General features: G+C 43.7%; 1 protein-coding gene across 2 annotated transcripts; it reads right to left on the reverse strand.

Moving 5' to 3' along the window:
* Positions 1-100: 100 nt before the first annotated feature.
* On the reverse strand, positions 101-10,175 carry letm2 (leucine zipper-EF-hand containing transmembrane protein 2). Of its 2 annotated transcripts, XM_037483273.2 has the most exons (12): positions 10,108-10,175; positions 8,926-9,160; positions 8,115-8,183; positions 6,847-7,360; positions 6,012-6,155; positions 5,014-5,157; positions 4,350-4,553; positions 3,994-4,113; positions 3,599-3,718; positions 2,757-2,852; positions 2,464-2,532; positions 101-1,976 (listed from the first exon to the last, which is right to left on the reverse strand). In XM_037483273.2, the coding sequence occupies exons 3-12, from the start codon at positions 8,159-8,161 to the stop codon at positions 1,920-1,922; spliced, it is 1,515 nt and encodes a 504-aa protein (XP_037339170.2). In that variant the 5' UTR covers positions 8,162-8,183; positions 8,926-9,160; positions 10,108-10,175; the 3' UTR covers positions 101-1,919. The 2 variants fall into 2 exon arrangements, with proteins under 2 accessions (XP_037339170.2, XP_037339171.2); XM_037483274.2 differs by lacking the exon at positions 10,108-10,175 and having other exon boundaries at positions 6,847-7,357; positions 8,926-9,166.
* Positions 10,176-10,401: the final 226 nt, after the last annotated feature.

The raw sequence follows: 10,401 nt of genomic DNA on the forward strand, positions 1-10,401 counted from the left end.
TAAAGTGGACAAAGAGTCCAACTAACAAATTAAATAATTGATTCCTGGTGATCATCTGAACAAATAGACTATGGTTAATGTCGACAGAGAGGACACTGGGAAGGGTTTGATGAATTTAATTTGCCCTGGTCAGGTGATGCATACATTCAATGCAAGGTGAGGTGGAACTGGACAGCGGTGTGATTCTTCTTAAAAAAAAAATGTAACTGAAAGAAATAATCCTTAAAGACAGAGGACACATCCTGATGGCCGAAATGTCCCACGTGAGACGGCAGTAGGGAGACAGACATGGTGTTTATAAAAGAGGTATAGCAAGGAAGATTATTTAGGGCAAGATGGAATATCTGTAGATGGATGTAATCGATGCGTTCTCTTTCAAATAACAGACAGAAAAGTACAACCTTGTGTTTTTCAGTTGCAGCGTCTCTGAGGCAGAGCAGGAATCTCGAACCAGTCAACATCAGAAACTCCAAAAAAAAAACATGAGTAACAGACACATCTTGTCTCAAAAGCTCAATAACAGGTGTTGAAGCGCACGGACATTTCTCTTTTACAAAAATAAATGCTGTTAATGTTACCTTCTGGTTGTTATATGGCAGCAGAGAACTGTTGTGAGTCATTTATTTATGCAGAGCTGATTGAAAAGGTGATTGCTTTTTCATCGGTATCAACACAGTTGACCATAGTAATTTGGATTGATACTTGGATCAAATAGGGAAGGAAAAAAGGGAGACATTCTACTTAAAGGAACATTTTTACCAGGGCACCTTAAACACACAGAGGTGACTGACCAATCAAAAACTGAAAATGGCACAATATAGAAGATCTGATGAAAAATGCAGACACTATTGCCATTCAACCGTAGGCACATATGTAAAACCAATATTCAAATTATTTTGTTGGAAAAATATCCTTTTACTGATGGCATCTGCTTTTGGGATGTTTCTCTGGATAAAAGCAAAGAGGGAAAATATGTCAACGCAAAGATACGCCAAATGTAAAAAGAAGGGTGGAAATTCTTCCGCACTGTCAAACACACACAACCATGTTTAAGAAATACACAAGGATGTAATAAACCTTTCAAATACAGCGTTTAGCAGGGCTAAAATATACCAAAAATATTATTTATCTCATATGTGGCTTGAGGATTAAAGCTGCTCCCCATACTAATAATATATCTCAATGGACAACGTCAAGTATTTTCTCTTTAAAGAAATTTTAGTATTATAGTGTTTAAACAGAATATATACTGTATATGCAAATAAAACCTGCACATTTTTTTTTTTTTTTTACAGATAGTCCGGTGAGTGGTTTAGCGTGCACTTTACCACAGTCACCTCTGACTTCAAGGAGTGACCTCTCTCATTTGTTAAATGCAACCGAAAGCAGCTACGCTATGTCACCCTGCCGGTGTGTGACCTCTCTCTTGACCCAAAGAGGAACACAAAGGGTACCCAGATAAAAGAGACGAGCGCTTGCCTTTGCACAGCAAAATGTACAGAGCCACTGCGATGCAATGTGCAAATATACAGGAAATTTACAAATTTACAGGAGGAGACCGTCTAGACTGTGTTGGGTCCATTCTCAGGACATACGGTCAAAGTTATGTCTTTGGCTGGTATGTCCCGCTCTGACGGAGACCGGCAGAGAACGGAGTGTGAAAGCAGGAGAGCTCAACGGCACGCAGGCCAACTGGCCGAGGCGGGGGGGTGGGGTGGTTTGACGGGTAGAGGACAGGACTCCGAGCTGAGGTGATTTCCCCTACCCCTGTCCCTCTGAGCCCCGATGAGACAGTGTGTATATATAACACAGGTTACTGAAATGGAGCTGGTCTGCCCCCCCCCCCCCCCCCCTCTCCACTGAGGGCAAAGAATCGACTGAATCCTCTCTCTCTCCAGTCCAGAGTCTCCCGCTCCACTTTAAACACCGTTGGCGCTCATCTTGCTCTTCTGGGACAGCTCTGTTGCTGCTTTAGCCTGAGGAAGAGGTGGCAGAGGTTCTTAGAATGGGATTTATCTGACCAATGTAGGAATAATGAGAATAGCTTTAAAACAGACAGAAACGCTTTGTTAAAGTAGGACTGAGTACCTCTTAAAGAGACTGGTTGCTTTGACAAAGACGCGCCTGAAGAGTGCTCTGTAGCGGCAGCTTTATATGTATCCGCTATTTTTATACTTGACACAGATTCACATGAGGTGTTCACTTCTAATTCAGCCAGTAGCCTTTTATTTGTATTTTTGGTTCTGTCTTCTACTCGTCACCTTTCTACATCTCGACTTAAACGATGTCTCTCTAGGGTGTTCAGGTACTTTCTGAGCAGCAGGCCGTGGCCCACTGGGAGAGATTATCAGGTCATTTAAGTAAGATTAACGTCACAGTGAGCTAACTGGATTATGACAGCCTGTGTTGCACAAGGCCTCGCACTGGTCCCTGTGGATCCCACAGGTCTGATGGGCAGCTCACCTGAAGGACTTCGGCGGGAGTCAAAGGTTTGTCTGACACCACCGGAGCCGCGTCTCTTATCTCCTCCACCTTCATCAGACCAAAACAAAAACATTTGGAAGTTTATTAGGGTCCGCTATACAACCAAGGCTCTACAAATGTTGAATTGCATGCAAAACTCGGAGGAGCGACCTGTCACTTAAATGGGATTAGTTGGTCCACCATAAAAAAGGTCAGGCCAACTTAAGTCATTTCAGTCTGAAGCTACAAATATGCCTTGATAAATTGCTGATGCTGCTGTGTGGTTTACTCACCGGTCTGTCCTTGATGATGAGCGCGGGGTCAGCCAACATGTCGGGGCTGACCGGGGTTGTGTTTGCGGCGGCGTTGTCTGCTGGAAGAGGAGACTTCTGCGGAGAAACAACCACAAACACGTGGTTACGACTTGCTCTGGGTTATTGTTCATCAGCTATGTCAGTCATTCTAGGAGAGGTCGTGTGATGATGCACGTTCATCAACACTGGATATTTAAAAACACAAATGCATAGATGGGATTTCAAGGGTTTTGTTCTAATTAAATAAACTAAAGTAAAACATTTCGGACACCATTTCATCAGAAATATTGTTTGAGAGTAGTTTTAATTAATTTTCAATAGCAAGAAACACATTTAATCTTTAAAATTTGCCACTATTCTTTGGTCATGTGTGGGAGCAAATGAAAAGGTCTGCGGCCGTATAATATTTCACTCGTCCAGTACAGTGTTTGGCATCCATTAAACATTTTATTAATAGAACGTGTCACTAGATCCAAAATGCCCCAGATTCGTCACTGCACTCCGTTAGCTCCCCCGCAATACATCAGGTGTGACGCAGATTGGATTAACCATTCTTGAAATACACATCTCTACAGAAAAGAGATTCCTTGCTTATAAAGATGGATTTTCGATTTGATAGACAAACTATTAGTTGATAACTGAACATCATTGTTAGCTGCAGCTGGGGGTAGACAGCAGAAATGTGAATGGTTATGAAACCGCTTGTGTGCAAACAGCAAGCGGTACTTAAAGGCAGTGACCTGCAGCCGGACTAGCTTCCCTTTAAGCTGTACATTCATACGAGCGTGCACAGAGATTAGAAGTAGGTTGAAAAGTCACACCTCCAGTTTGGGAACAGGCGGGATGACTGGAGGTTTTGGTTGGAGGTCCGTCAGGTACATGGCTCTGGAGAGAAGCAGCAGGGACGGAGGGACGTTCTCCTTCAGGTGCAGGTCCAGCCACTACATGGAGAGGAACATTTATCAGACTTGTATTACAAGTAATTCCTGCATGGAACCAATACGCCATTTGTAGCATCTTTTTTGCTGTCAAGCATCAAAGTTGAAAGAATATATGCAAAACAGTTCCTCCGCTCTGGCTGCGAGATGAAAAGCATTTGAACCACACATTTTTAAATGCCTCTTCTCTGAATGGAGTTTGAATTGATTAATGCTATTCTTTGCCTACATTGTACCAGCTCTATCGGCGCTTAAATTAGTGATGTTGCTTTGCTCACCTGCTGAATCTGCTGATGGAGCTGGTCGGTGGTGAGACCCAGGGACCTCATCCCTCGACTGCGACACGCGGCCTGTAGTTCTGACACGCTCAGAGCTGCCACACCCTCCGCGGCGATCATCTGCAAAGACAAGGGGAAGTCCAGAACTGCTCGAGCATGAGAACATAATGACACACTGGAATAACTTTTCTCTTCAAATTCTTCTTTGTTTGCAACCACAGAAAATACAATTGCAGAGTCTTGATCCTTTGCTGTACCTCTACCCAAAAACTTAATATAAAACCACTTTGCTTCTAGAACCTTTTACGTTCCCTTCTCTTGTGACTCCAATAGTCCCGTTTTCAAAACCCCCTCACCTCGTCGTCTGCCTTGATGGTTCGGAGCTGCATCATCAGCTGGAAGCGCAGCAGGTTGTTGGTGCCGATGGGCTGCAGCTCCAGCAGTTTGCACAGGGCCACCAGCTGGGGGCGCTCCAGGTGCTCCAGCGTCAGCTCGTCCTCAAACAGCTTCGAAAACCGCACAATGTCCTTCGTGGTGGGCTGCTCGCCGGTGCCGCGGACCTGGCGAGGACACACACACACACACACACTCATAGTTGCAAAAGGCAGAAATACTAGTAAAAAAATCAAATGAAAAGACGAAAAAGTAAATTTTAGCAAGGCTCTTGCTGCTCTGCAGAATCGAGCTTTCATTGGAATTGAATTTGGCTGAATTCCACCGGTCACACGGTCAATTCCACAGCCACTGTTTGCACTGGCGGACCGCTGGCTTGATTACATTTGGCAGCCTGGGCCGATTGGGACATTGACCAATGGTGCGACTTGGCTACTTGGACTAAACAGTTGAAAGGATTTCAATTATTCAAGCCTCTTGTTTCCCCCCCTAAAAATCCCTACCAGTTTGTTTACTTACCCTTTTAAAAACCTTAATACTAAGCAGCGTTGAAAAGCAAACGGGCTCCTCTCACCAAGGGGGCTCGAGGCGGGCCATGTTGAAGGGTTCTCTTTGCTTGGTACCTACCTTCTGAACGTATGTGGAGAAGCGCTGCGTCTCGTCCTCCGTTAAAGCTTTAGCTTTGTTCCGCCGGGCCATCTCGGCAATGGTCTCCTGGAGGAACTTGGCCAGCTCCAGCTTCGCTGCCAGGCCTTTCTTCTGCTTCTCCTCCTGCACCGAGGGAGGGGGAGGAAGGGTTAGCTTGAGACGAGTTGTTAACTGATGTAGATCAGTATGCATTGAAACATGGTGGTGAGTTACCTACAGTTCATCATCACAGGACTTTTCATTGCAGTAGCTGACCAATAAAATGAGACCGTCAAAAAGCAGATTTTATAAGCAATTGTGATTTATATCAGTTCTATTGCAGGTTGCCTTTTTTTCAACTTCTATATTAATAAAAGCAAAATTGTTGCTGCATCCATTTTAACTTCATATTCTCTCTTTTACTAAAAGAGCAATAGCTCTCTTAATCATTGAGGCTGATGCCCCAAAGATATTGAACCATTACCACATTTGCCCCTTGTGCAAAGCAGATAACGAACACATTTTAAAGTACTGCACAGATCATAATATTGTACCTCCAACATAGTGTCAACTACATCACAGATCATACATTAGACTGTGATTTTCTTGGACCTCTTTTAATGTTCAGTCACATTTCCAGAGGCCGTCCAGAAGCATGAGAGCATTTCTGTGGATCACTCAGAATCACCTGGGAACATCAGAGCTGACAGGCCGAGTGCCGACACCTGCTGCTTTTCTTTAACAGCACGGCAGGAGGGAACAAAAGGAATGTGGCGTCGTTCCAATTACAGGAATCAGCGTTTTTTTACAGTCAGCATCCTGCAGGTTTGTAGAACTCTTGTATTTCCTGTTACGGCCCCTTAACAATGATGATTAGATAGAAGTCTTCTGCCCGAGTTCACCTCACATATCAGAGCAGTCACACGAGGTCATGGAGGCTGCAGGCATGTGTGTGTGTGTGCGTGCGTGCGAGGTTGTGTGCGTGCATGGACACATGCCTTTTTGGATTCTGTCTCGAAGGTGGAGGGCAGCATCTCTGGGAAGAGTTTGAGGAAGACGGGAAGAAGGAACTCCATGAAAGGAACAATGATGAACACCGTGAAGGGCACCAGCCGGAAGAGGTCAGCGCAGGTCCGCAATAGCTGGAAAACCACAATTGACAAACAAAGTTATCTTAGAAGGGGTTTCACATGTCAGATCCATTACATGAGTGCCGCGGCTGTGCACAACTCGGGATCCAAGAATTTCTGCTGAAGGCATTTTCCAGAATGCAAATATTTACATTAGCACACTTTAAAGGGTCAGGATTTCAAGAGCTTATAATGTGGAGACAACTTTTCAGCCAAGCCGATTCCTGCAGGCATTTACTAACTCTTGTAAGGGTTTCTTCAACCAAATCAAGACCGGCTCAGCTGACCACATCATGTGATGCGTTTCGTAAGATTACATGCGACTGACCCGACTGAGCTCTTATTGATGGCTTTTTGCGTCAATCTAATGGAAATGTGAGGTTAGGGTGAAATACTACTGGCAGTGAAAATTATTCAATGTATAGTACGTGTTTAGCACACAGCTCAACACTAAATACCACAAAGCAAATAGTGTAATCATTTGTGTACAACGACTCTATACAGCACAGCAGACTATAGTTACATTACTAAAAGAAACCCTAGGAATGTAACGGAAACGTCACAGACATGATGTTGTGACCAGAGGGCAACAGAGGAGGATCGGGGCATGAAAAGGAACACCTTTGACTTCAACTTGGTTGAATGAAACTAAAGGGTCTTGTTCGCTTTTGAGTATTTGACGAGTCGATAAAGAGCCTCTTACCCGTCTCCTCTCCCTGCGTGTGAGCAGTTGTCCGTGCAGCAGCCTCCACACCATCCTGCCCGCGATCTTGATGTCGATGCCGAGCAACCGAAAGCCGTTGTAGTAGTGCTTCAACTCGTCGACAATCTTCTGATGGAGAGCCTTTTTCACGACTGGCCTCTCCTGCACCGTAGGGGCGGCTGCCAGTGTGGTGGTGGCGCTGGTGGATGTCGGACTGGGAGCCGACGGAGGTTGGGACTTTTTACCTTCCACGGAAGCATCCTGGGAGGCGGTTTTAGTGTCCTCCTGCTTTATTTCTTGGAGCCAAACCCCTGAGCTGTGCAGAGAGCGGACGAGCGGCGGCGAGTTTCGGCCACGGCCGATGGCGTGACCTCGATAACAGTGGGGGGAGCCGTAGCGAGAGTGTCTGAGTGGGAGCGGGGACAGGACCTGGCAAGGAGGTTCTACGTGGAGATAGGCTTTGGAAGACAGAGAAGAGCAGCTGTTCCTCTTGGATAACAAATAGGATCCCCTGCTGACAACAACAAGGGAGACTGGTCAGTTTTTACATATTATACAATTTAAAAAGTAGCGAAAGCTAAAATTTGTATTTACAATACACAACTGCATTTGGGAAAATGGAGGGAATTTAATTAATAGAGCTGGAACATTTAGCCGATGACAATGACTTAAATTGGGGACTGTTTTAATGCTTAATTGTATACATTGTTTCACTCTTTTTCTTCCCGGCCTTATCTGGGGCATGGCTACGTTCCTGGAGCTTTACTACCACATATAAATCAGTGTATTAGTGGCAAATGCTTCCCTCTACATATATAAAATAAAAACAAACCTGGGGGCCATTCAAGGCAAACGGATCCACTGCGATACTACCGATAAAAAACTCCACACAGAACCTTTAACAGGACGCAAATAAGTCCATGGATAGAAATGATCATGTATATTGACGAAAAAACATTTCTATAAACTCAATTAAAAAAAAACACACATTTGTTGCATATAAACTAACCACACAGCACTGGTCAATCCCATTATCGGTCAATTCTAAATTGTCATGTCGTGGCCTTATTATTCTAGAGCTATTAAAAGCATAGCCGACTTAGCTAATTCAGGAAGGTAGAGTGACAGCGCTGGCCAATCGGCTGCTGGTTTCTCATCTTGCGTCATCGGTACAAACCACAGCAGTTGTGTGTGTGTTTACCTCAAGTTTGTCACAAGAGAAATTCAATAGGCTTCTCTGCAGAAGACGCCATGCGACGCTTGCTTACCTGGATCTTGTGACTGCAAGGAGCATCTGGTGACTAAAGGCTGCCATGGCAGGGGCACGTTTCAGTTCTCTGTTAAAGCACACACACAGAGAGAGTGTGTAATGTTACGTGTCTGGTTACTGTTCACTCGAATGGTGTAGCTCTCTCTCTCTCTCTCTCTCTCACACACACATACAGCCCGTAGCCATAACAAACACATGACAGATTGTATGCTGCACAAGCTAGCGGACGATGAATGGCAGGACATGACAGCGCTACATTAGCACCGGCGTAGTCGGACAGCAGGTTAGCTCAATATTATGCAACAGATCCAAGCAGCACCGGTCGCAGCTTATCTGACAAATATCGCATATCCATCCTGTCACTGTAAAGCCCAAATTATTAATTTACAGTTAAAATCCACCGATACTCATAACTGATGACATTTTTGGGAAAATAACATAACAAACAGTTATTCACGTCCCTTGGTCATAACTAACGTTAACTTACCGTCAGTTGGAGTAGCGTTAATACAGCGTCTGTTGTGCTAAATAGACGTAACGTTAACTTAAGTTAACCAAGTTAACAATTTCATAATTTTCTACAAACGTTAGCTAAGAATGATGTTTTTTCACAGACATTCTAAAAATAAAAAATAAATGTTTACTCTGTAAACCATTGAAAGTTGCTGGTACCGTATGATTCACATTAGCATCATGCTAGCGGATTTAACCATAAAGGGTAGCTTGGACGCCTCGGCTATGCTAGCAGATTAGCTTGCCGCTGGCTAAGCTAAGTTAGCTAGTATAATGGCAGCAGGCGGATGACTAACCTCCCAGCGTCAATGACGGAGCTATGGCTGCCGCTGATGACTGGGTGTTGGAAGGCTTCTCGGTGAGACGTAAATTGTGATCCATCCACAACAGTCGGTCGAGGTAAACGGGAGTGACGATAGTAAGGGCTGATGTGTTGATAAACCCATTAACGGTGGGTTTACTCCGTCCAAGTCGTCGTGTTTCGGCTCCCCGTCGTCTACTCGGCATGAGCAGCCTTCTAATGCAGCTACACTGAAAGGTCGCAGTGTACATGCGTGAATGTTGTGTGCGTTAGCACCGAAGATCGTCTATATAACGAATGATGAATACACCTGCAGTTAAAAATAATAACGTCCCAGCGATTATTTGCCTTAAAGCATTTAAACATTGTTGTTATGGTTAATGTCTTTAACCTCAAAAGAATTATAATTTTCACAATAATCATTGTACGGCAAAATCGTTGAATTTGGAAGGACTAAATAGGAACCGATACAGAAAATGTGACAAATACATCCTAAGAGGAACGTGAACTAGAATAGGAATAATGTATAAAAAGAAAATACACAGAAGCATTGGAGAAATAAAACATGGTAAAGCGAGTGGTGCAGAATAAGTCAGAGTGTTGCAATCAATAGCAGCAATGGCAATGAGTAATAAGTGTCTGTATGACTATAAAGGAATAGAGTGCATAAACCAATGTAACACACTGTTGCATAACATGATACGTTGTGATTTAGTATCAGTAAAAACATTGTGTAGTAATATAGTAATACTGCATACCATGATATATAGTTTATATAGCTACAATATAACATCGTGATGTACGCTGTAACATAATATTATGCAGTACATAATATACATAGTATATATAAATAAATTATGGTGCCATGAATTGTGTGGCAGAGTGAAAGATCTGTCATTTCCCGCTCCTCTCTGCTACGGATCAGGCGAGCAGGCCTATAAAAGCCAATCAGACTCGACTCGGTGGTGCAAACGTAGCTACGGGATATGCATCACGTTGTGGGCAGCATGCAATTTAAATAATAAAAAAGTGAAAAGTATTTTATATTTTTACATCAATTTAATAACACATAAACAAAAATGAAAAAAATACATTTTTTTTCTTGATTATTTTTACACTGCCCCCTTCCTCAAATGACAGTTCATCCTTTCCTATTAAGAAGAAGGTTTCATATTACTTTTTTCGCTGTCCCTATCTCTTCCAGCAGATGCCATCGGCAGTAAACTACACATCCCGGAGTGCTCCTCCGGGCAGGATCTGTGCGATTTTGGCGCTGAGCTGCAGGAGAGACGGCCTAGGCCTGGATGAAAAAAAAGGAAAAAAAACTCGGTGCTTTTTTTAAACCAAAGAAAGAGGGAGCTAGAGATTATTCCCTTTGAGCTGAAGACTGTACACAGGAGGGCGGCGAGAATTGAACACACGTTTATCTGTTACAGGGTTTCTCCAGTCTTCGCTGAAGAAGAGCCCAGCT

This window comes from Pungitius pungitius, chromosome 5 (assembly GCF_949316345.1).
Source record: "Pungitius pungitius chromosome 5, fPunPun2.1, whole genome shotgun sequence".
NCBI classification, from domain to species: Eukaryota; Metazoa; Chordata; class Actinopteri; order Perciformes; family Gasterosteidae; genus Pungitius; species Pungitius pungitius.